This window comes from Pezoporus occidentalis, unplaced genomic scaffold (assembly GCF_034315485.1).
Source record: "Pezoporus occidentalis ecotype Australia unplaced genomic scaffold, CSIRO_AGI_Poc_V1 ctg27, whole genome shotgun sequence".
Classification (NCBI taxonomy): Eukaryota; Metazoa; Chordata; class Aves; order Psittaciformes; family Psittacidae; genus Pezoporus; species Pezoporus occidentalis.
The window spans coordinates 2,822,651-2,849,579 of record NW_026914611.1 but is presented as its reverse complement, the minus strand read 5'-3'; the positions used below and the strand labels follow the sequence as shown (position 1 = coordinate 2,849,579).

Here is a 26,929-nt window from a genome sequence, read left to right as displayed (position 1 = left end):
ATCTATTCCAACTCTGTCTCTGCCACATTCTAAGGTTTTCAAAAGAGCCATGAAAATCACTTTTTTTCAAGGTTGCTAGTCCTCATTTGTTTATACCCAGCTTGGGATTCTGAAATTCTTAGGACCTGGAGACTAGAAGTGCAGAAGTGATGAGAACACACACTTGGCTAAAGTTCACAAAGTTTGGTTTCTGAATATTATCAAAATTGCATGAAATTTTGAGCCATCTAAAATATGTGCCATAACATATTTGAATTAGTGCACACTTTCATTTTGATATATAGGATTAATTTGTTCAAATTTAAATACCTATGTTATTCATAGATATTGCAAAAAAAAAAAAAAAAAATAGAAGGATAAATGCTAAAATGTACTGAAGCAGGAAACTTGACCAGATAACATTCTGCTGAATAGTGCATGTCTGACATTTCTATTTTTTTATTTGAAGAAGCATAATACAAAACAGACTATATTCCCATGTCAGTCAGAAATAACGTTTTAGGGAAATTGTAAAAAAGGATATGTCCTTGAGTATATTTCCTATATTATTTCTGATTTAAGTGGGATGAAACATGAAGTTTCCAATCTAGCAGAATTTCAGGAACTCCTATTTTAATTCTTAATCACTAACACGGAACTAATGTTCCATAGTTAGGCAATTAAGCAAAAATAAAACCAAAATCAAAACGCCCCAAAAATGTTTCAGAAAACTAGAAATAATGCATCTAAAACCTAGAAGTTTGCTATTTGAAGACCAGAAGTTTGATTTTTATTTTTTTTTTTACAAGACTGTTTTTTACCAGGGTATGTTCCACTACATTCATTTTAGCTGATCCTGAGATAATTGATGTTTTAATATACCATTCTGTCTTTTCTCTATCATCAATTGCAAATAAGTCTGTTGTAATCCTGCATGCAGAATTTGTTGTTTCTATTTTGTTATATTTTACATGCCTTGTGCTACATTTTGTTAGGAAATAAATGTGGTTTATACAGGTTCAATGACTTAAAATTCAAACCAACACTTTCATGTTGGCCCTGTTCTAACAATGGAGCATAAAATACGGAGGTATACAAATATTAGACAACCTTTTAATAATAAAGCTAATATTAGACACCCTATTTGATGCTTGCAACATCCTGTAAAACAATGCTAATCAAGTCAGGGTTCTGCTAGACAGCTGAGTTAACATACAAAGCCTTCTCTAACAAAGGACCATCCATCCTGTTTCTCTGGTTGGTGAGTCAGGACTGATAATGTGGAGCATCAAACCCCAGTGTTTGGATGACTATCCAAAAGAAAATGAGCAGTAATTAGGTAAAAGAGAATTCTGGCAGGGGCAGCAGGACCACCAACTCACAGCCCACTGACTCAAGAAACCACTGACTCAAAAGAAGACTGAGCATGTGCACCTGGTTAGCATGAGACCTTTAACTAATAACAGGTGGAATACTAATTAACTCTCAACCCATGGACACTGATTTCTTTGTCAAAATTTATAAATATCTTAAAGTTACTATAATAGGTGTGCTTCATTTGTAGAGACTTCCACTGAGCACCCTGGGCAGAATGAACAATATCTCCTTTCCAAACTAGACTCTGCATCTTTGTTTAGAAAGCCCTAAATCAGTAACACTTTGACCCATCCAGTTTTAAACTGCTGGCTATCTCAGTACATGCCATTTAAATTTAGTTTAAAAAAAAAAAAATAAAAATAAAAGAAATATTATAGTAAGAATATTTTCATAATTTTGAATGGTAACTGATATCCTGTAGGTGTACAGGATGTGTGGAAGGAAAATTTATTCTTCTGTTGCTTTTCAGTGATGTATTTTTCAGGATGCTAATGTAACACAGTGAGACAAATGCACTAAAAATTGTCATACAGTTCTAGTTAGCAATGCTATCTTAACCTGTAGGAAAAAAGACGACAAAATGTTTTTTTGAAAAAAACAACAGTGCAAAAATATCAAAATACTTTCAGGTTATTTCCCAGAACTGTTCTCTATGTAAATATATTTTACCTATGGTATTATCTTTTCAGCATTGTATACATTTATCCTTCAGCAATTCTACAACATTAAAAAATGATGAGTGCATAAACACTATATTAGACATCTTCCAACAACTATAGTATTTTAAAAGTAAATATGAGGCAGGTGGAATATTTCCAATATACACTCAATTAACTTTATTCTTTGCAACATCTTGGCTGGACAGTAGTGTAATTTGACACAAGAATTGCAAAAATAGAGAAAGGCAATATTATCAAAGATTAATGTAAACAGATGGTTCTTACTGCCTAAAGCACATAGTGTGGTTAAGCTGTGTTGGCTCCCCATTCAGTATGCAGTTATATATATTTTAGTAACTGTTGGTCACAATTGATAATGTTGTAGCATTTTACAGATAGAATTGTCTTAGTTATGCATTTCGTTGTCCCTTTGGTCTGTTTAGTGACTACTCTCAGTTGTCCTACAACCTTTTTCTTGAAAGGTGAGGGAAAAACCACAGCAGGAGATAGCCTACCTTAGAAAGGTTAATCACACAATGGCAACATTTAACATCCTAATTAGCGGACTTATTCTGACTCTGCACAAAAGAAATATTGGTAATATGAAGGGTATAGCTGGAGAAACCAATGTGCTGTCTCTCTGAGTTATTGCCTTTGACAGCTATTTTCTATCCGCATTTGAAGAAAAGAGACACTGGACAGCTCAGATCTCTTTAGAATATTGTACCTTGTATAACTACATTGGGTGCTTCTCTGCAGTTTGAGATGTTTGAATGCAACCAGCAAAGGATGTAGACTTTTTCTAAGCTTTATGAATACAGCGTAGGAGAAATAAGGAGGTTGTCACTTGATCTAGACCTAGATGCATTCATACAATATTTAAAACAGTGATGCATGTCTGCTTCTGCTGAATACCAGCCTACTTACCAGCAAAATGCAGTGACAGTGTTCCAGGCTTTGCAGACTCTATACAGGCTGTTTGTACTGTGTAGCCTTAGGCATTTAACAAAGAAGTCAGCTTAGACTTGGCTCTCTATACCATTAATGAAGACAGAGGGATCATTCAGAAGGTGCTTCAGAACTGGAGCCTCCAATTATGCTTAAGTTAAAATGTCACTCTGAGAGAAATCTAGCTCTCATTTAAAAATGTGTAAAGGACATGTGAACATGTGTAAAAGATGTGTAAATGACAGTAAGGACACAACTATCATAAGTGTCTTAAAGCAGGCAATTGAAGCTAGTTTGTGTACACATCTTCCCATACTTCTGCGAGATGCCAAACCATAGATCAAGGATGGCGGAAGATACCAACCCTGGGAAGTCAGTTATGAGAAGACAAAAACATGTACGTGGCAGAATTAATACTTGCTTTACAAAGTCTTCCATTTCCCAGTAGTAGGCTGCAACTTCATTTTAATACTTTGGAAGATAAAATTGCACCATCTTTGGAGGTGAGAGTATATCACTGGTCTAAGGACAATGAACTAGGGGGACAAGATTTTGCAGACTGCTTGGGACCATGCTAGTTTTGGTTGGGATAAATGCAATTTGCTTCATAATAGCTAGTATGAAGCGACATTTTGGATTTGCATTGAAAATAGTTGTGGTAATACAGGGATGACATTTGGTTTTGGTGCCCAAAGTGTGGCTCAGAAGGTTCAAGATAGTGACAGATTTAATTGGAATGTGCTAGATCGAATTTATAGCTGTTACTGCTGTTTGGCTATTAATTGACAGGCTTCAGTGGTTGCCATAGGGCTTGCTTGATTTATTGCAAGTTAGTGCCTAGTGCTCGTTAGTGGATGCTTTTTGTTTTCACTGCTTGCTGCACTGCTGTGCTGATTATCATCTTACCCTGCTGTGCCTGGGAACATTTTCATAACAGCAATGGTGATGTGCCTGGGCTGGCAGATGTCCAGGGCATTGCTGCTGTTTCTGTGGTGCTGTACTGGACAGGATGGAACTCCAGTGAGAACTAGAGTCGAAGGGTCTGTGACCTGTGGATGAGTCCATGTGGGAGCAGGACCCCCTGAAGTATCTGTGGCCATAAGTAAGTCCACAGCACAGCAGGTACATCTCAGTGTCTGTGGCCATGGTTATGCTTGTGCCGAATCACATATACCTCTGATGGGGTTGTGGCCCAAGAATAAGTCCTGGAGAAAGTACGCCTCAAGCATCTGTGGATAAGTCCATGTTGCAGTAGGTACACCTGGAAGCATCTGTGGCTGAGCATGTCATGCTGAAATGCTGTTTATTGACTCCTCCCTTTCTATATCATCCCATTTGACAAGGCGCTTAATTAGATAATTTTAAGGGAGCAGATATGCTCTCCTTCCACATACCCTTATAAAGACCTGAAATGATAAAACTTTGCATGACATAGTCTGGCCTCGTTTGGTGAACTTGCATTGAACAGGAGGATGTCATAGTGACCTTCTCAAATACCTTCCAAGCTGAATTACCCTGTGGTTCTACATAGAGCAGATAATGCTAATTTATGGATTATGTCCAGGCTGGTAATACTTACTCCCTGAGATCAGGGGGAAGGAGACCTTCTTCACTGAACTGTGGAACATCAAATGATACGTAACTGACATTTTCCAAGACTTCATTTAGGAATATATTTATATAAGTATTCAGATTAATTTTTCTTTTTCTCCATCTTGAAAGTAGCATTTCAATTGCTAGTGATCTAGACTAGTTAATGTTTCAATACAGTCTGAAAAGAAACATTGACATACTGAAGTTGACACGTTAGAATCATTCCCACAGTTCAGGACAGATGCAATCCCCTGGAGCTACGCCTTTATATAGCTTTACTGTAGAGATGTTATTACTGCACATATATAGGTTTCAGCCATTTTAATTACTCTTTCAGCAATACTGGGAATGTAATTTTTTATTATAGCCATGAGTTTTTCTTCTTGGGGGAAAGCAAATTTGTTATCAGGAGGAATACCTTGTACTGGGTTTACATGGCACGTTTTAGCTAGCAGGGGTGTGTATGTGCTGTGGAGGTGACTTCTGTGAGAAGCTGCCAGAAGCTATCCCCATGTTGGACAAAGACAGTTACAGCTCTCTCCAAGACGCACCCACCACTGAACAACGCTGAGCCAATAAGAGACGTTGGTCTCTGAGATAATATATTTAAGAAAAGATAAAAATGCTGCACAGCAGCCATGAAAGAGATGTGAGAAAATGTGAGAGAAACAGCCCTGCACACAACAAGGTCAGTGAAGAAGGAGGAGAGAAGTTTCTGCAGCCCATGGTGAGGCAGGCTATCCCAATGCAGCTCACAGATATTCATGTTGGAGCTGATAGTCACCCTGCAGCCCATAGAGGACCCAACACCTGAGCAGATGGATATATCCTGAAGGAAGATACATCCCATGATACACCCCTGCCAGATACATCCCTGCCAGAGCAGGCTCCTGGTAGGAACTATGGCATGGAGAACAACCCATGTAGGAGCAGTCTCCTGTCAGAACCTGAGGCACATGGGAGAGCCATCCTGGAGCATTCTTAAAGGACTGTACTCCTTGGGGGACCAATGCTGGAGCTCTCTGTTCTTGATGGACTGCACCATATGGAAAGGGCACATACTGGAGCAGTTCATGAAGAACTATGGTTTGTGGGAAGAACCCACACTGGAGAAATTTGTGAAGGACTGTATCCTGTGGGAGGAACTTTATGCTAGAGCAGGGAAAGAACATGAGGAGGAAGGAGCAGCAGAAATTAAGTGTTATGAAGTGACTGCAACCCCCATTGCCCTTTCCCTTTCCCCATCTGGGCATGGGTGGAAGCAGAAGATTTAGGAATGAAGTTAAGGTTGGGAGGAAGGGAGGGTGAGGGGAAACTGGTTTTAGTTTTGTTTTGAATTCTCACTATCCAATTCTGTTACAATTAAACGGCAATAAAATATTTTCCCCAAGTTGAGTCTATTTTGCCATGATGATAATTGGTGAGTTATCTGCCTGTTTTTAAAAGCTAAGCTCATGAGCTTTTTGTTCTACTTTCTTCCTTCTGTCCTGTTGGTGGAGGGGGAGTGATAAAGCGCCTGGGTGGGCATCTGGCAGCCAGCCAAGGCCAACTCACCCCGCTCCTCTAAAAATAAATTTCCATAGAGAAGAGTAAGACCTACTCATGTAATTCTAGCAGCTTCAGTGCCACGTGAAGAAGTTACTTTACTGCCCAGCGGTGAGGCTGTTTCTCATTCAGCTTTAGAAAACTCTTTTCCTCTCCTGAATTAAAAATTTTCTTTCAGATTTACAGATGTACATTCACATATATATGCACATATTTCATGTATGTCCTCAGGTGTTTAAGCTGAGATCCTCAGTCCAAAAATATAGGGAAATAATGGAAGGGAATATATGGGAATGCAATGGCAATGAATGTAAAGGAGTATTTGTGGACATCTGAGTCTGAGCTTTTAATATGTTTGGCATTTGTAACAGTCAGTGAAATTTCAGGGAGTTACTGCTCCATTTGCAGTTAGTTATAATTTCTATCATATTTCTTACCTAAGATATTGCTGATGGCTATTTTGTATTTTAATTTCTTCTTTCTCCCTTAAGTTTTTACTGAAAATCCAAACCAAAAAAGCCACCCCTCCTGCAAAATAGTTTAATTTCAGTATTTTTCCTTAGCTTCTGCAAAAAATCACTTGCCTTTAATGTCAAAGCTAGAGCTTTTCCGTAATATTATCTCTTTCAGGCATAATTTCGGACTTGGTATATCACTAGCACACAGTTCCAGAATAACACTTTTTAAGCACTTGTGTTATTTAGGCCTCATGGATGGAATGTTCAAAACCAAATCACTTTACTTATGGCTTAGCTTTGTAGCGGACTGATTACTCAAAACCTCCTGAAACAGTCTGGGGAATCATCACATGAATCATCATCATTTGCTCAGCCCTTGCACAACCCAACTGCAATGCAGCAAATGCAAAATAATGCATGCCATAGCCATTTTCACTGAATGGTAATGCAAACTCAGGAGAAGTATCTTGTTTAAATGTGCTTATAAATTGTGCTAAGAAGAACTAGACACGAAGTGTAGTCAAATACAAATCAATAAAGGCACACATATTTCTTTTAAATGCACTGCATTATTCTCTACCCTAACCACAGACAGACACATTAGAAGTGACTTTCGGTTTAGGTCACAGATGTCAACAGAAGAAAAAAAAACATGCCAAAAGTGTTTTCTTGGGAGTTCATGCAGTGAGTCTTTCTTCCCTGATGAATGATAATTTGTCTGCATTGGCATCAAAACCTTAGAGATTTAGTGTGAAGTACAGAGAAAACAGTGTTGAGGAAAAAACACACAAGGATTTTTCCAAGTTAAAGTATTTCCTGTTATCAACAGCTCAGCATTTTGTGACTTATCCTTGATCTTTCTGTCCTGCCAGTGCCATTCAATACCCACCCTTAGCTTACTTCACCTAACATTAGCGTAGTCCCATGAGTGTAGACCTCACCTCTCAAAATCCTCTTCTAAAGTGTGATCTCCAGCTCCTAGCAAGTGTTAAGGAGAACTGGATTCTCAGATACTCCAGTAGAATAAAAAAAAAGCTGTAATTTAGAAGACAGTGATAAGCAGATGGAAAATGCAGTTCAAGGGCTTTGTTAGCCTAGAACATTTCATAGACTCATAGAATCATAGAATAATTAGGGTTGGAAAGGACCTTAAGATCATTAAGTTCCAACCACCCTGCCATGGGCACGGACACCCCATACTAAACCACGTCACCCAAGGCTCTGTCCAACCTGGCCTTTGACACCACCAGGGATGGAGCATTCACAACATCTTTGAGCAACCACACTTACAGTAAAGAACTTCCTCCTAATATCCAATCTAAACTTCCCCTGTTTAAGTTTGAACCTGTTATCCCTTGTCCAATCACTACAATCTCTAAGGAAGAGTCTGTCCCCAGGATCATTATGTTGTGCATCACTGCTATTTATTGTTTTCTTTTCCTTTTCACACTTTATTTTTATATTCTCTCCCCTTGTTATTTCCCTTATCATCATTATTATTGGTGATAGCAGTAGTGGTTTTGCATTATACCTTAGTTACCAGTTATCTCAACCCATGAGAGTTATATTCTTTTGATTGTCCTTCCCATTTCTCTGGGAGCAGGGTTTCCGGGGCGGGGGGAGAAGGGAGGGAGCAAGAAAGTGGCTGTGTGGTTCTGAGCTACCAGCTGGGCTTAAACCACAACAAACACAGACAGCATTCTATAGGCAATTAGGAGAAATTTCTGGATAGGTAGCTCTCACCCTTCTGGGAGATTTTCATTTCCCACACCTCAGCTGGCAATACCATACTGTCACTGCTGGGACAAGTGAGGCTGCAGAATTCCTGAAGTCTGGGGAAGGCAGCTTCTTTCCACAAGTACTCAGTGAGCCAGCTAGGAAAGGTGCCCTCCTAGGCTTGCTCTTTGTGAATCAAGAGGGATGCATGCGAGGTGTGATGGTGGGAGGCTGTCTTGGCCACCCTAATCCCAAAGAGTTGAGCTCAAACTTTTGGGTGTCATGAGGGAAAAGTTCGGCAGATTTGCTACCCTGGGTATCAAGAGAGCAAAACTGAAGCTACAAAGGGACCTACTTGACAGGGTCTCCTGGGTGTGAGCTTTTGAGGACTTAGGGGACCATGAGAGCTGCTCGCTTTTAAAGAACCATCTTTTGAAAGCGCAGGAGCAGCACTCCCATTGTGTCAATGGAAGTCAAGCAGGTGCAGCAGAAGAGCAGCTTGGAACTCCTCCTGGAACTGGGGTGGGAACAGAAATTGTATGCTCTCTAGAAGTAAGGTCAAACTTCCCAGGTAGACTGCCGAGCTGTGGCTCACACATGGAGGGAGACATCACAAAAGGCCAAAGCTCAGCTGGAGATGAAACTGGTCAGTGTTCTGTCAAACAACAAAAGGCTTTTTGAAGTATGCTAATAACAAGCAGAGGCCTAAGGAAAGTATTGGGACCTTGACTTTATGAAGATGGACACTGAAAAGCGGGGATGAAGAAAAGACAGAGGCATTTAATGTTTTTGCATTGCCTCCCTGGCTCCCCAGGTCCTGTGAGTGGGAAGACCATGGCTGCAGGAGCAGTGACTTTCCATTGGTGGACACAGCAGTTCTAAAGCAGACCTTGGGACCAAGGCTGGACATGGACATCCTGGGGAGAGGCTCACAGGGCTCCCCCCATCTGGACCCCCAGGTTCCAGAACCAAGGTCACAGTGGTGTTCCGTTCTAACCCAGTGCTGCCCCAGCAACAGCTCCGGTGCCTGCATGAACGGTGCTGTGAGTGGCAGCACCAGAGGCACTGGCGGTACTTCATTTTTGTGGAGGAGTACTCCTGTTGTATTTTTCAAGGAGTTTTCTACACGTATGTCTTCCCCCAGCCCTGTCAGGATGGGGCAGTGGCTCTGTTGCTGTGGGTCCAGGTGAGTTGCCCCACAGCTTGGGGATGCACCGGCACAGCAAGGACCAGCAGCAGCCACCTTGCTCATGCCAAACGCCGCCTGCTCTGCAGGGATGACCCTTCCCCCGACCAGCACTGTGAGCCCGATCTGGCATTGCCTGAGCTGCTGCTCAGGGAGCGTGTGTGGGTGACCCAGGGCCATGGCCAGAAGAAGAAGAGGGACCTCCTCCTCTTCAGAGACACCCTGGTCATCGCCAAGACCAAGTAAGACAACCAGAGCCCAGCTGCCTTTCCTCCCAAGCCCTGCCCCTAGCACCAGAGTGCCAGAGCAGGGACAGCCAAGGAGCAGCCCCAGGCCTCTGGCACTTTGGTGCTGGATGCACTTGTGGCCATGCCCATGGCAGGCATGAACAAGAGGGGAGCCACTGGGCTTGGCCACCTCCAGCTCACTCCCTGCCCCTCTTCTCTGCAGACCTGGCAGCACCCCACACCCGCTGCTGTGCCTGGCTCTGGGCCTGCTGCAGGTGCTGAGCAGTGAGAAGGGCTCAGCTGGCGATGCTGCTGAAGAGGAGGAGGAATGGAATGCCTCCAGCTCCCTTGTCTTCCTCTGGCCCTGTGGCTCCTGTGTTGTCAGTTTCTGGTGAGTCTTGGTGCAACATCCCACCAGAGGGGTGGGCCGTACCTCTCCCTGCCCTGCCCCGCCCCATGGGGCATCATCTGCTGGGGCACAGCAGGCACTGAGGCTGTTTCTTCTCTTTTTTTGGCAGCTCCCGAGTAGTGAAGGAACTCTGGATCAGCACCCTCCTTGGGTAAGCCCTGCCTGGCACTGCAGCCTGGGCTGCCTGTGCTCCCATCATGGGGAGATGCTCCATGAGTGGCATCCAAACAATGAGAAAACACCTCTTCTGAGCTGGGTAGAGGTGCCCCACAGCTGCAGGCAGAGGTGCCCCCACTGCTGAGCAGGCACATCTGGTGAAGATGCTTCATCCAGCTGTGTCCAGCCAACACATGCCCAGCCCCATCCTCGCCATTCCCGCTGCTCCCGCTCCACTGCTGGGTGGTACTGGCTGTTCCGGGCACTATGGAAGCGCTCCCCAGTCTGGCAGCAGAGGGAAGAGCTGGCTTGGGTCTCACACAGCTCTTTCTCTGCCCCTTCCCCATACACAGACCACGGGAAGGACTTCAGGGAGCCAGGGGGACCCAGCTGCCGTCCATCAGGATGGTGATGAAGGAGCTGAGCGGCCGCCATGCTGTGAGTGTCCCTCTGGTCTCTGCTCTGTCCCCAGGGGCTCCTCCAGCCCAGCGTCAGCTGCATCGCTCCTCACCTTCTGCTCTTTTTCCCTTGCCCAGGAGATGACACTGGATGCCGGCAGCCTGAAGAAGCTGCTACAGCACCAGGCCCAGGTCAGGGTCCGTTGCAGTGCAGTCTCACCCATCCCCACTTCTCATGCACAGCCAGGGGCTGATGCAGCTGTCCAGGAGCCCTTTCTGCTGTGTGGATCCTTGGTGAGTGCAGCCCATTTCTTGCAGGCTGGTGCCAGGCAGCTGCCAGTTCCTGTCCTCTCCAGTAGTGAGGGTTTACGTGGCCACGTGGATGGTGAGTGTGGAGAAGACAGGGGCAGGATGGCCCTTCTCTCCTGCTCTTGCAGGCTGGCACATGTGTGGCAATGGGGATGCTGCTGCCCTTCCCGCAGGGCACGTCCATCCTCATCACTCTGCAGCAGGAGAGAGCTGAACCCCACGTCCCCTCAGTCCAATATGTTGCTGCCTCTTCTGTGCCCTCGGTGGCAGGGGGGGACAGCACCGAGGGAGTCTGGGAGGGCTCCCCTGGTGCTTTTCCTCCACGGCTCTTTACTCTGTTTCTCTTGGCAAGCGGGACCCACAGGAGCAGGAGGAGCAGGAGGCTGCCCTGGCCATTGGCACGGCAAGGGACCTTGGCTGCAGTAGGGGCACCAGGGCCATCAGGCTCTGCTGGTGTGGGAGCTCTCTTTGTCCGGCCCCTGGCAGATCTCTGCAGCCAGGACAGCATGCTGCCTCAGTCCATCTAGGCAAGCCAGCCTGGTTGTGGGGTCCCATCCCATCCCAGTCCATCCCATCCCACCCCATCCTATCCCATCCTGTCCCACTGTCTCCTCCAGGGAGAGGCTGTCCCCAGCACTTACCTCAGGGCCTGTCTCCAACCCAGCAACTCTCTACCTCTGTGCCCTCAGGACCTGCTGGCTCTGCTCAATGAACATGGCCCATCCACGGAGGGGATCTTCCGGCTGGCAGCCAGCCAGCATGCCTGCCACAAGGTCAGGGAGGCCCTGGACAGTGGGGTGCCAGTGCAGCTGGAAAACCAGCCCATGCTGCTGCTGGCTGTCCTCTTGAAGGTGAGCCCTGCTGACAGAGAGCCCCGCAGCTCCTGGATCTCTTGGTGCTGATGGGCACCTGCGGGAGCACAAGCAGAAACCCAGCTGCCTGCTCATGAGCCAGAGGCGTGGGGATGCTGCAGGTGCTCCTGGGTGCAGTGGCCAAAGCCTCACATGGAGCCCTTGGTACTGCAGGACCTCCTCCAGAATATCCCCTCAAAGCTCCTCGACTTCCAGCTTTTCGAGGAGTGGATGCGTGTCATGAACAAGACCTGCAGACAGGACAGGCTGGCAGCACTGAAAGAGTAAGTGTGGCACAGCCAGCAGGGACTGGCACAGGCTGGGAGTGAGCTGCAAAGCAATGGCCTGCCTGAAATAGCCATGGCTCCTGCAAGCCACCTCCTGTTGCTGTGGGGTTTATGTTTGTGGGAGAGGGGCACGAAAAAGCTTTTCTCTCTGGGGATCACTTCCCACAGGTGTTGGGGATTGCTGCAACAAGGACCTCTTACAGAAGGGCAGGGAGGGAGGTGGCCGTATCTCAGCATAGGCAGTCCCTCTGCTGTAGAGCAGACAGTGGCCTTGGGTGAGATCAGCCTGGGAGACCTGTGCTGTCAACACCGGCTTCATTAACACTGTGCTCATGTTCCCTCAGGGTGGCCAGCAAGCTACCAGAGGCCAACCTACTCCTGCTCTGGCAGTTGCTGCCACTGCTTATCAGCATCAGCAAGAATGTGGCCACGACGAAGATGACTGCTGGGAACCTCCCATCTGCCTGGCACCAAACCTTCTGAGCCCACCCCAGGAGCTGCCCCTGGATGTCCTGGCTCTGGAGACAGGGAAGGTGCGCTGTGTTGACCACCTGGCTACAGCGTCACCAGCCCAGACCAGCTTTGCTGCTCAGAGGGTCCTGGCTGCCTCCTCCAGTCAGCAAAGCCATGGGTCAGCAGCTGGGAAGAGCAGCCCCATGGCTGCACCTTCCTGCACAGAAGCACAGGTCAGGCTGGGAAAGGCTGTTTGAGCCCTCATCAGCCCCCTCAGTGAAACCAATGGTTTGCTGTGTGCAGGTGATGAAGCTCTTCGAGTTCCTTATTGAACACCATGAGGAACTCCTTGGAGAGCAGGTGGCTGGGCTGGCCAGCAAGGGGGATGAGGAGACACCAGCAGCACAAGCAGAGCTGGAAACAGCAGAGGTAAGTGAAGTGCACAAGCAGTGTGACAACAAAAGCCTCTCCCCTCAGAAGGTGGGGCTGCTGTCTCTGCAGGGACAAGCATGGTCATCCACCAGCCTGCAGCTCTGCCAAAGTACAGAGCAAGGCTGATGCATGTTGGCCATCCCACTTTGTGAAATGATCCCACCACAGCTGGCTCAGCTGAGCTGACCAAACCCATCCAAAGGATGCACCTTTTAGAGTTAGGGTAGAAATTGTGCAGGGAGGTCCTTGCCCCCTGCTAACCTACACATTGCCATTGCAGGTGCCTCCTGTTGCTCCTGAGAGTGAACAGCAGACGAGATTTTCCAGGGAGAAAGGGTAAAACTGCCTGGCTTTGCTTGGCTCAGGGTAACCATGGCTTTACCTGTCTCACAATACTATTGAATGGAAAGGTTCTCAGGCTCTTCACGCAACACCAGGAAATGAAGAGCAGCCTGGGAAAAGGGCAGCGACGGGCCACTGTGCCAGAAGAAGAGCAAAACTGAGCTCTCAGGGATGGGCAACTGAAGAAATTCAAGCAGGGGAAGAACAAGGCACCCAGGTATGTAGCAGAGCCTGTGTTCCATCTTTTTGCCAAGCTCTGAGTATAGGAAACACTCCTGAGGTGCACAGTATGGTCCTTCCCTCTGGGGAACATGTATGTCAGGAGAAACATGCTCACCCAGCATTGCCTGCCAACCTCTGATTTTAGTATGGCAAAGCAAGGGATGCTGCTGCTAGGTTTTTGGAAAGGACCATATCCCAGATTCCCAGACTCCCTGCCTCCCAGGCTCCCTGCTGAGCCCTGCTGCCTGGCAGGGTGGCTCTGCACATCTCTTACAGCTTCCCGTGCTCTGAGGGTATCACATGTATTGAGAAGGGACAAAAGCAACACTGTAGTTGCCAGTAGGGAACCTGTAAGGAGCCTCTCTCTTGTGCTAGCAATGACCTCTTTTACAGCATATTTCCAAAAAAAAGCCAGGAGCCAAGTCCCGCCTGCTCCTGCCCTCATGGCTTCATCAGTGCTTTCTGATTCTGCCCTTGTAGGTGCCCATTTACTGCTTTGAATTCCCCTCATGCGCTCTGCTTCCTGGCCTTGGAGTTCCACCCTGGGACCCCAGCACCACCTCGGCAGCGGCGAGGACAGAGCCACCATGTCCTGCTCTGAATGGAAGGTTCCACCATCTTGTCCCGGAGCCAGAGCAGCGCCCTCAGACCTATCCCAGCCCTCACAGGCGGCCTTGCTGGCTCACTCCTCAGCCCCGCCAGCAAATGCCAAACTGCTGGTGCATCTCCACAAGTGGGGAGCTGGCCTCTGTACTTCAGCTTCCCATGTTCACTGCCACATTTGTTACTATCATTGTTACTACGGTGGTTACTACATTTGTTAATACACTTGTTACTGTGTTTATAACTATGTTTATTCATCTATTACTATGTCTTTTAGAACCAAATTTTAGGATATACTTTAGGATAGATTTAGGTTATAGTTTAGGAAACAGATTATAGGATATAGGATATATTTAGGATATAGTTTAGGAAGCACCTTATAGGGTTGTTGTTATTTCATACTGTTTGAGTACACACTTCATATGATCATAGAATAGTTAGGGTTAGAATAGGATAGTTAGGGTTGGAAAGGACTTCCAGTAACTTCATGGTATGTCACAAGACTACTCTTTGACTGGCTCTTTAGCTTTGGTAGTAAAAAAGCAGAAAGAATTACAACAGTCATATCTCTTTGCCTTGCCATCTGCATCCTGCAGAATGGAAAATAAGAAAGAAAGTATTCTGAAAGAGTCTTTGGATTAGGAAAGAAATGACAGAAAGATATTTGTGAATGCAGAAGAACTACTGCTACACCTTGAAAAAGATTCAGATAAGCTCCAGAAGAGTACTGCTTGCTGTTGGAATACAGCTGCATATCTTAGACACCTGTTAAGGTCCAGAAGTAAAGAGAAACTTGTTTCTAAAAGAAAATGCAGGCAGGCAACAGAAAGGAGCACTGAATTGCACCACTGTGTTTTCATTGACAACTGCTCATGGTGGGCAGAGAGATGCTGAAACAGAAACAAAAGAAACAACAAGGAAACAAAATTGAAAAAAATCTAATGCAAAACCAAACAAAAACACCTGAAAAAACCCATAGTAAAACCGCAACAGGGAAAAAAAAAAAAAAAAGCCAAGCCAAACCAAAAATATATATATAAAAAATAATAATTCAATAAACACCACCAACCAACCAAAAAATAATAATAATAAAAAAAAAAAAACAACACAAAACAAAAAACAAGAACAGTCCAGCAACCAATGTACAACACAAATCACCACCGCTACCACCAACTACAACAATGAAAAGAGAAAATAACAAGGGAAGAGAATACGATACCACCGGCCAAGAAACGAATCCCACCCAGAAGCCCGTGTCCTTCTGGGTAACTCCCAGTTACCCCCCACCCCGGGCATGACGTGCTGTGGTATGGAATACCTCTTTGGCTAGCCTGGGTCAGGTGCCCCGCCTCTGCTTCCTCATGGCATCCCCTCCTCCCTGGCAGAGCATGAGCCTCACAAAGTCCTTGGTCAGGGTAAACATCACGTAGCAAGAACCAAAAACATCGGTTTCACCAACACTGTTCCCAGGCTGGAAGTCAAAACACAGCACTGCACCAGCTACCATGAAGGAGAAACATGAATGCTACTGCTGAACCCAGGACAGTAGAACATCTGTGTCACCAAGTGAAGGAGTTGTTTCAGCAGCCTGTGCAAAAAAAAAAAAAAAAAAAGAGATCACCAGAAAGAGATAACTGGATCTTCCCTGAGACCCTCTAGCTACAAGAAAAGCCTCTATCTCCACTTCTGCTGAAGGAGTTGTGGTAGAGTCTGTACCTATGGGGTTGGGAAATAGACATGCCAGTGATGGCAAAGACTGAAAACTTGTGTCTTAAAACCAGAAGCTGCTCCACCTGCAGATCAACTGCAAAAGTGACTTAGTGCCCTGGTAGCAGGCAAGGGGTTGAATTTCTAGCAAAGATTAAGAATGAAGTATCTCACTACAGAAGCAAGATTTTATGCCATTTGTATTTTTTTTTTTTTCATGCTTCTTGGAAGATAGGGAGTTATGTTTTTCAACTTTTCCAAGACAAGAACTGAGCTCTTGAAATGTCAGTTGTATCCTTTAACTAAATACTAAATTGCTCAAGTGAGAATAACTTTGAGTTCGTTGTGGTTGTTATTTTGTTTTGTTTTTTTTTTCTTCCAAATCAATTTCAGAAATAAATATTATTAAATGTGATTACTACAAATTCTGGGAGTCAAGGAACTTTCACCTCCATATTTTATTTTCATCTCAGTAAACTCTTAAAACATCTGGAAATATTATAACAGATCTTATAGGAATTGTTGTTTAACTTAATTTATAAAGCCTGTAGTGAAGCTAACCTTTTGCCTTCTTACATCATTCAGACGCCTAATTTCTCCACAACTTATCAGAGACTTGAAAAATTGAATTGATTCCAAATGTGGTTTTATATTTTATATACAACAAAAAAAGGAAACATAAGGTTAAAAAAAATTAAAAAGCTGTAAAAATCACTGTTAAAGTAGTGATAAAAGCAGTCTGATGAGATGAAAATTACTTTGATAGAATATTGACAGAAGAAGATAGATGAGAGAAAGGACAAGTAAATGTCAGAAATCTATTGACTTTAAGAACACTTACTGCAATGATGAACGTTAGAAAAAGCAGTGCCATTAAAAGTGGCTTGAAGTACTGTTTCAAAAAGTTTGGAGCTCTGAGGCTTGACCAAGGTTGAATAGACTGGGGATTAGTACTAGTTTTGCAATATTTTTATATTAAAAAAAAAAAACAAAAACAAACAACACAAAACCCCCCCAAAACCCCCAAAACCAAACCAAACCAAAAGGTAAAAAAACCCACTCCAAACCTTTTGACCTGCAATTATAAGCTGATATACTATTCTGAATTATGCTTGGATTTGAAGGGTCATCCGTAGTATAGAAGGTTCTTGATAACAGGATCACCCATTGTGACTCTCCTTCAGATAAACATAATAACTTTTGGAGTACAGGATGAAGGAAAAAGCTTCAAGATTTCTCTTGAGAAACAGTTATTAGTGTCTCAAGTGGTTCTTTACAGAGCGATGGGTAAACCACAATGCCTCTGACATCTTTCTCATGATATTTTCTAAACCTCCTTGAGCACTTTCAGGTGAAACAGATTAAATATCAGCAGCTAGATTTTACTAAAGCTGGGATTCATTACACTTTAGAGATTTATGATATTAATCTAATTTAGGAATCTTTTCTAGCACTCTTGTATAATTGAGAGAGAAAGGTGTCATTGAAGACCAATTTACCATACTTGCCCTAAAAAGCAATGTTAAGATGCAATATAGTGTACTGTAGAATTTGTTAAAAAGAAAAATAAAATCCACTGTAAGGAATCCATTGAAGAGGACCCAACTTAGTCTTACCTAGATGCCTAGATTTTAGACCTAGGGATGCGCTATAGCACTAAGCTAGCACAGAGACAGATGTAAATAAGCAATCTTTGGAACACGAAACTTCAAAAACGTGGCTGCCTGGAGTGATTGAGAGGCTCAATAAATATGCAAAATTGTATGGTAGAATGTCAAGATGCCCTAGGAAATAAGCAAGAAGTACATTATAAAGGGGCTTTAAGAAAAATGAGTAACTCAATAAAATTACTTGTGAAGTTAAATGACCACAAATACAACACAAATTTTTAGAACTGGTCCTAATTCATGTCAGAATGAAAAACATAATGGGTTATCCAGGGCTATGCTAGACTAGTCATTAAAGTGCAAGAAAAAGTTCTTGAAACTACATTGGGGAATTCTTTGAAATTATTAGGTCAGTGATCACTGCCAATAAAAAAAAAAAGAAAAGAAAGATACAGAATACGCTAGCACAGATTAACAAAGGGAGTTAGACTAAACCAGAAAACATTATTGTCTTTATCTTAAACTGTTGTGGGTTTACATCTGGTGGATTTGTTCAGCCCATTGTGAAAAGGATCAGAGGTAAGAATTGCTTCCACCTGAAGTGGTATTAGTGTTTTATATTGGAAAAAGGCAAATGCTGGTGTTTACCAAAAGTCTATAGAAGCAAAAAGTTTGAAGAGAAAGTAAATAAGGAATGGTTGCTTCTTATCTCTTTAATACAAACACAAATCCAAACAAAGGAATTTTCAAGATAAAGATTATAAAGAAGAAAATAGTATTTCACATAATGCATCATAATATTTTGAAAATATTTTCTTTGTAAAATATCTTGAAAGATCTTAAAAGCAATTAATCTAATACTGTTTGATTTCTTTTTGTTTTGTTGCTTTGTTTTAAACATGTACCTCTCTTCTCCAAAACCAGAACTATTAGTCAACCGTATAGAGTGAGAGAGAGAATATACTGGAAGAGGGAGGTGCAGTCAGATCTAAATACAGCAATACTTATGCTCACAAAGTGAACATATTCTATATTCTTAACATTCTCAGTATAACTATTTAATATTACTGAGGTCTTTACTGAGGTAGAGAGAATTCTTCTTTCATACAGTTATCATTTAATCACAGGAATAATTTTGATCAGTGTAAGGTAGTTATGATAATCCATTTTTTTTTCCACTTAAGCCTGCTATTTTAAAGAAAGGTATAAAATAAAATAAAAATGTGTTCATGATATGAGATTTAATAGGACCCAGAAGACTGCAAGGCTCATGTTTTTTCTGTCTTGGAACAGCTGTTGACATCTTTGTTGGTATTACTCTTTGCCTGAAGTTTGTTTTTTTAAGGCCATTATTAATACTACATCATCAACAAGTGTCTATGTTGTATTAACCAATTTAATTTTGGAAGAAGAAAAGATAACTAATTTATTACATTGTGTTTTTAAAAGAAAGCTTTCAACTTTCAGGAAATTACAAAAAGTAAAAGAGACCGCCCCTGCAAAAATATTATCTTTTATCTAAGTGTATCTAATTTCAACTCATTCTATGGAAGTACATACAAGCTGAATTTTCTCAGTACATCTTAGGGAGGTTGATATAGAGTTTCTGTGTAAAGGAGCTTGCCATACTTGCCCTCCACAATCACATACAGAACTTTTAATCAAAATAGATCCCAAAGACATCAATGTTAAATAAAGCTTGAACAGTCAAGTAACTATTATTTCCTCATCTTTGAAATAATATTCTGAGTACTGAGAAAATCCATACTTATGAATCCTGACATCTCTTAGCTATTCAGTGTTTATATAAAATAGCTCCTATGCCTTCAGTGAAATTGTCTGTAGTTTTCATGAGTGCAGAATGAGATCGTAAGTCCTCTAACTAGCATTTGCCCCAAATTCAATTTCTTCTGTATCTTTCAACTATTTCAAACAATAAAGACAGAGAAACTATTACTATGTTAGTCTTAGTCTTCCTATTTTATTGCTTCTCTTTTGTGAGTTACAACTTCATGGAACTATATCTGAAATACATAAAATAAGAAAATATCTCTGAAATAATAGTAAAAAAATGTAATTGTATATTTAAAAAAAAAACACCTAAGATTGATGTGTCACGTTGCTTGATCATGCATCTATGCTTATATTAAAATCCAAGCACAACCATATCATACACCCTAGTAAGTAAAAGTCTATTCTTACACAAGCTAGATTTTGAGTAACAGAAATTTGATGGAAATACAGGATTATCTTCTGTATCAGGATGAACTTCCTTTAAAATGTTTGGTTTATTTTTGAGTTTCTTTCAATTTTTCCCCTGTAATGATGTAGGCAAATAAATCACTCATAAATAGAAAATTTATCTGTTTGTTTTTCATATTTATTTTCACATGTGGTGTTTTATACGAGTACTTTTACATGGCATAAGTAAGTGTTGTGAAAAATACAATGCTAGTTGCTAGTTGCAACTAGATAGTTGTGAATGAACAACTTCAGCTTTTGGAGATTAGCTACGTTAGAGTATTACTGTATACTTCCGCTAATAGACATTGCTTCTTTAACTGTGCTACTTGTATTATTCATTATATGAACTAGGTCACCTGGTGCTACTCTAGGCCTCTTCTATGACACTTAATTTTGCTGCAATGATACGTTGGGTGGTATTCTGACCAAATGTAGATAACTACAGTATAGATTAATCATCAAAGCCTTTTTCTCATCAATGGAGAAAAACAGCTAATTGTATAAGACAATTCATCTTGCCATAAAATAGACGCCTAAAATGAGCCAGATGTATAGCACTCCAAAAGAGACTATTTCTCTCAACTGACAGACTGACAGTCACTAATGAAGTCTACGGATAATGGTGTAAATGTAATACTATGTTGTGACTGCTAAATTGGTGGTGTGTCCCACATATACTAGGTGGAAAATTTCATAGTGCTGAGAACTTGTTTCGTACTGGAAACACTTAAAACAGATACTTCATTTAATTACATAAATAATCCTGTTCACTGTTGAAGGGCTGTTCACTTGCTTAAAGCTGTTGACCTGAATGAGCAACCCAAGGCACTTTCATAAATACATACATTTTAGTATTTGCAGCACTGAATCAAACTACTCATAAATGGTGGATGTCACTTTATAACAAAAGCTAAAAGTGAAAAACAGGCAGATCTCATTCATATACTGATGTCAAAGACAAATTATTTCGTAATAGCCGTATCCTGAAATGAAAAATCTGATTTAACCTTCAGAATTTCTGAACGCACACCTTATCTTGTTGTCAAGTGTTTACAGAGACATGACCAACAAAGAAAGCAGCTACCAGCATTTGAAATCACAAATGACCAACAAAATAAATATGAACAGCCAGTGTTTAATTACTTCGGGGAAAAATATTTAAGTTCCATATTTGAAGACATATTACACATGAACTGAACCAGAAATTGAATGCGTGAACTCACAGACTGTTTGGAAAAAAGAAGTAGGAAATTGAAAATAGATTAAATTATTCAAAGCAATAAAAAAGAAAGCATAATAAAACAAAAACACTGACTAGAGATTCAATGATGACAAAGGATACCATAGTAGCCTAGATTAATTTATTTTCTGAAATGTGTAATAGAATAACAGCTTTCAATTTTTTTACATTGTTTTCCCATTTAAAATTCCAAAGAGAAATATGAAATTAATTAAGTGCTACGATTACAATCTTCTACTTAAAGAACAGGTACAGCATACATCACGGTTTAACACTAGTCAGCAGTGAAGTACCATGCAGACCCCCATATATTTGCCCTCCCCACCCCTTCCAGTGAGATGGGGAGGAGAACTGGAAAAAGGTAAACCCCACTGATTGAGATAAGAACAGTTTCATAATTGAAATAAAATAAAACATGATCATAACAACAAGAAGAAGAGGAGAGAGAGAGAGAGAGAGGAATAAACTCCAGAAAACAGAAGTGGTGTACAATTGCTCTGTCCCTAATGCCCAGCCAGTCCCTGAGCAGCAATCAGCATCTGCAGGCCAACTCCCCCCAGTTTATATACTGAGCATGACATGCTGTGGTAGGGAATACCCATCTCTTTGGCTGGTTCAGGACAGCTGTTCAGATTCTGCTCCCGCCCAGCTTCTGGTGCTCCTCACTGGCAGAGCATGAGAGATTGAAAAGTCCTTGATCAGGGTAAAGTGCTCCTTAGCAACAACTAAAACATTGGTGTGTTATCAACATTATTCTCAGACTAAACCAAAACACAGCACTGCATCAGCTGCTAGGGAGAAAATTAACTCTTTCCCAGGCAACATCAGGACAGAATAGAAAAAGACGAGCCTAATGATCAGTGCTCTTCAGATGAAGTGTTGCACTCTTGTGTTAGATCCCACAGGGGCATTTAATGAACATGATTACTTCCTCTACAATGCTGAAGCTGCTTCTTCCCAGGGAAAATATTTTCATGCCTCACAATCTTTTTATATAAATAAATGTTCATTTTAAAATACAGATATATGACCTAGAAATAAGCAGAACTGTTTAACCCTAATTCTACAAGATGAGGTACATGACGTCTCCCATACAGGTGTGTGGGAATTACAATGAATGCTCAAGTGATTCATGAAGCAAGTTTCTATAACCTCTCAATGTTGAAACAAATGAGAAAGCAAAGGCTGAATTTGTCATTTAATTTTTCATTCTTACCCATATTTACATAGAGCACAAGTACCCTATTTCATCAGTCTTGTTTGAAGATGTTATTAACCCTAGAGGCAAATGGAAAACAGGCTTTACTCTATGTCACTGCTGGAAGGCTGTATCTTGAATATAACCAAGGTAAAGTGTGTGTGAAGGCTAGTTAATGTCTAAACTTCAATGTGCATATTACTGTGTTAAAATCTCTTTACACTGCAAGGCAAAAACTGATAAAATATTCTGAGACACCTTTTTTAACTTGTTTAAGTTTTAGCTTGACACCAACTTTCTTGCATGTACGAATTAATGATGGCTTTGTTATCCTTACTTACTGTACTGTTTGTTAATTGCTTGAAGCACAGTCACAGATAAGCATCACCTGAAGCACACATAGCTGTTCAGGCTTTCATATCAGCTTCTATTCAATTAGCAGTGACTAGCACTTTGGAAGCAGTGTTGATGTTGAACTGTAGAAGGCTAACTTACCTTTAATTGTTTAGGGGGTTTATTTATTTGCTTAATAGATAATTCTTATTTCAACCAAAAGAAAGGAACAACATAATTAATTTCTCAGCTTCAGTCAAAGGTAGTAAAATGACTTATGAAGCTTCTTTCCCTTTAAATCCAATATGCCCAGTATAACAAGATCAGTATTATTTTGGGGTCTGTGTTTAAGCAGTTTGTGATGATGATTTTTGATGAATCAGTGACAAAGAGAATCAGGAAAGGCTCCAAATCCAATGCTAACATTATACATATCAGTTTGTGCATTTCCTGGTTTCGCTGCCAACTATTTAATGTAACCATCCTGCTTTTAATGGGCATTGAAGCTAAATCCTCATATCAATATCCACCATATTTCTCAAGTGTGACATATCACAGTCACAGTTTCATTAAGAGATTGGGAAACTTTGCAGTTCCAGAAAAGAACTTTAACTGAGTTTGTTTTAGAGGTTGATACAAAACCTGAGGCTAAAGTTGGTAGAATAATTTCCCTCAGACAATGTTTCTGCCTCCAGAACAGTTTAGTATTTAAGCAGAAATAAGTTCAGTCTCACAAATTTTGAATGAAAGTATTCCTTACAGTAGTTTAATATCTTAGATTACAATGAACATTACTCTGATAGTGTTTGCTGTATTGGAATAAACTTTACTTGGACAACAGTGTAATTTTCAGAGTTGATATATATGTTTAATATATTTCAATTGGAAATTCTCAAATACCCTTCCACCTTATAGATTCATATCCCCTAATAAACATTTAAAAACCTTGAAATAAGAAGGAAGAATAAATAAAGTTCTAAGGGCCATTTTCTATTTTCTAACAGAAAAGATTGTGAATTTTATCCATACCTTCAGGTAGTAATGTTTCTTATTCTCATTACTTCAAATGATAGCATTGCTGAATGTTTTTAAATAATGTTAGTTGACAATATCTCTGCAAGAGCTATTTTAAAGGTTTTCACAATTCAATTACTACTAGATGTTTAAAGTTCTATTTTTAAAGTTCTATTTATAAATCAGTAAAGCACTTCTGAATATCATCTCCATAATGAAAAAAACCCAACTTACTACCCTAATGAAGTTTTCATAAACTTTACTTGTCGTCTCAATTTTTTTGCTTAGGAGTTTAGATATTTTTGATTGCATACATTGCTAAGATAATTAAAGATACTATTCTATTATCTTTCCTCTGTTCCATTATCAATTTCTCATTTTGTGTATAAGTGAAGATGACAGAAATGTGATTTTTTTATATTGATGTTTGGTCAAAATACTAGATGTACATTGTCTTCTCATTTAAATCAGACTGTGGAAATGGTATTCAAGTTACACTTATTTATTAACTTTTCAAGCCAAATTAGATAGAAATAATGGTGAGCAGTGGAAAACAACATTCAGAGTGGGCATATTGATCACATTTTTTTTCAAGGTAGATATATTCCTCATTGTGCTCTAGCCTCTATCTATAACACAGCTGTAACCATTTTGACTGTGATGTGAGAGCATCGACATAACGTTTTGTCATCTCATGACAAGACTTCTTTAACGTGATCTTACTAACTTTTTAGAACAACTTACAAACATTAGTTTTTTTGGGTTGTGCCTTCTCATAACTCATAGTTTTTAATCAAATTATATAGCTGTAAATATCACTGATTGTACCTACTCCCACTTACATATCCTGGTTTGTTTTCATTGTAAGTGAAATTCAGTTTCTTTTAACTTAATATTGACATTTCCCTTTTCTGCATTAATAGGAATTTTTCTGTTGACACTCTCACAGCTTTTATATTGAGTAGCTGAGAGGCAGAACAGAAGATAAGCTTCAGCTGTGGAATTCACTTTTCCATATTGAGCATTTACTGCTTCATTTGCTAAAAGCAGTATTCGCTGTAGAATTAAAGCACCCTCTAGTTCAGGGCTGTGACATGTACATTTTAGGTTCCAAGGCAAAATTCTGAATAAGGTAGGGTTGGTTCTTCTACATGATGAGAACTAACTAAAAATAACTAACAGGAAAACCTATGTGCCCAAAACATGATGTGTTTCTCCAGTTTAGAATTACTAGTATTCTTCAGTATTTGAAGTTGTAGTGAAAGAGGCTTCAGTAACTGGAAAATATGGTGAACATTGATCGTATCTAGATTAAACTGTATCTTAAAGTAAAAAAAAAAGAAAAATTATTGTCATCCAAATTTCTGGATATTTTGAACTACAGGATAATTGTTTTCCTTTCCCAGACAGTATGGTAGTGAAAAAAGGTTTTAGTTCTGACATCTCAAACCTCTCAAAACCTAACTTGCTATTCCACTGGATAAAGAAAATAACCCACAAGAATCATCTCAGAGTCTTCACACTGTTATATAGTTGCACAACCATACTGTTGTATAAAATGGAGTGTGTTACTCTCTAATTCCAAGAAGTTTATAAGTTTATTGCATAACTTTTATAGGTAATATGTAATCATGGTGTTAAGACAGTTGTACTGTGTATCCTACTTTAAGAAACATTGAAAATCCTTGCTCCCTGAGAAAAGAATGTTTTTCAGCCCACAAGAGATGCAAATCTGGCTAAATGGCTTTCAAAGATTTCTTCCCAGGTACTAAAATGAGTTTTCAGCTCATAGGGGGACTGTGAAAAATCACGTGTAGCTTCACTGATATAGAAAACATCATCTGTGCCATTGCATTCAGTGGCCTTAGGACAGCAGAAATATTGAGAATACAAAAACAATTACCCTTTGTCTTTCAATTACAGTGTAACTCATACTTTCAAAAGTGCATAAAAAATATCAGTTTCCGTTGTTTGTACAGGTCATCTGTTATAAGCAACATTAATTTTAAAGTAGCTATTATTAACAGAAGTATGACAAAATACTTACATTAGTAATGTTTTAAGCAGGTCTGCATTCAAGCGGTAGACTGCAGAAAAGTATCAGCATTCATAGTAATTATATATTGTGAGAGCTACTGGTGCATAGCAGTTCCTGACATCCATTCAGCACATGTGAGTGTGTATTCCATCTTGATCCTATGCTTATTGCTAGCTAGGCCACCCTTGCAGAAGACTGAGGTTTTACCCTTCCTCATAAAGAGATGTGCCACACCAGGTGACAGAGCTCTACCCTACCTCCAACAGCTGTAGTTCAAAATTAAACACTGGTTAGCTCTTTCACTGCCCCTGGGACCTCATACTTACCTGGGAGCAGCAGGAGCCTTCAAGTTTCTTAGAAGATTTCAAGGGGTTCTCTGATGATCCTGGACCTTGTTCACAGAAAATCCAGAAGGTCCCAAAGCAGAATCTAGAGACTGCCACTTGAACTGCTCTTCTATTGTCATACATTTATTTTTACATATATATATATATTCATGTCCTGAATGTCTTAAAAACTATTTCTGGTTTATCAGCACCAGAAATAGCAGATTAGACCAAAATCCAGTTTTAAGCTAGTTTTATTTCCTTTGAACAAAAATTAAATAGAGAAAAGAAAGAAGAAAAGAAAGAAGAAAAGAAAGAGGAAAGGAAAGGAAAGGAAAGGAAAGGAAAGGAAAGGAAAGGAAAGGAAAGGAAAGGAAAGGAAAGGAAAGGAAAGGAAAGGAAAGGAAAGGAAAGGAAAGGAAAGGAAAGGAAAGGAAAGGAAAGGAAAGGAAAGGAAAGGAAAGGGAGTATTCTTACAAAAAAAAAAAATTCTGAGATAATTTTCCTTTTTTAGAATGTGAGGGAAAACAGTTATTTCCAAAGTGCACTTCTCCCTAAATAGTTTGGGACTACAAAGTCCCCAAAAGTTTGGGACTACCTTTCATGGGAAGGAATATTTTAATTACAGAAAATGAAAGAATCACAGGATAAACACGTAAGTAAAACATAGAACATACCTGAAAAATATAACTACTTTTACCTCAGGAGTTTGAAGTATTAGGGTTTTTAATGAAAGTTTTATATTCAGGGATTTTTTTCAGGTAGGACAGAAAAAGTTCAGGATTCCTTTCACTGAATTGGAGTACGCTTTGGTTTCGTTTCAGGTAGCTGAAGTAAAAAGCCTACCTTTCTGACAATACAATTGACAGGGGAAAAAAAAAAAAGAAAAAATAAAAAAAAGAAATCACAGAAAATAAAAATAAAAAAAAATGTTATGTCCTCAGGGAATACAGTCAGTATTTTTTTATTTCAGTGTGAGACACTTGTTCCATTCCTGGATTTGATGCATGCATATATTTTGCTTATTAGTTATTACTCATCAATATTAGCTGAAAAGAACCAGCAAGGCATC

At 40.8% G+C, this 26,929-nt stretch overlaps 1 protein-coding gene and 2 long non-coding RNA genes across 3 annotated transcripts in view; all 3 read left to right on the top strand.

The window, feature by feature from the left end:
- LOC134166689 (T-cell activation Rho GTPase-activating protein-like) overlaps positions 1–26,929 on the top strand; it is a 1,836,444-nt gene that overhangs the window by 901,358 nt on the left and 908,157 nt on the right. Inside the window, exons 3-4 of the mRNA XM_062624580.1 lie at positions 10,790–10,843; positions 10,970–11,036. Of these exons, the coding sequence (XP_062480564.1) occupies positions 10,790–10,843; positions 10,970–11,036 (121 nt within the window). The remainder of the gene's footprint in view (positions 1–10,789; positions 10,844–10,969; positions 11,037–26,929) is intronic.
- Positions 12,446–13,725, top strand: LOC134166693 (uncharacterized). Its single transcript, XR_009965954.1, has 3 exons — positions 12,446–12,631; positions 12,855–12,980; positions 13,264–13,725. It is a non-coding gene; the product is annotated as an uncharacterized LOC134166693 (long non-coding RNA).
- On the top strand, positions 14,370–15,092 carry LOC134166694 (uncharacterized). Its single transcript, XR_009965955.1, has 2 exons — positions 14,370–14,463; positions 14,508–15,092. It is a non-coding gene; the product is annotated as an uncharacterized LOC134166694 (long non-coding RNA).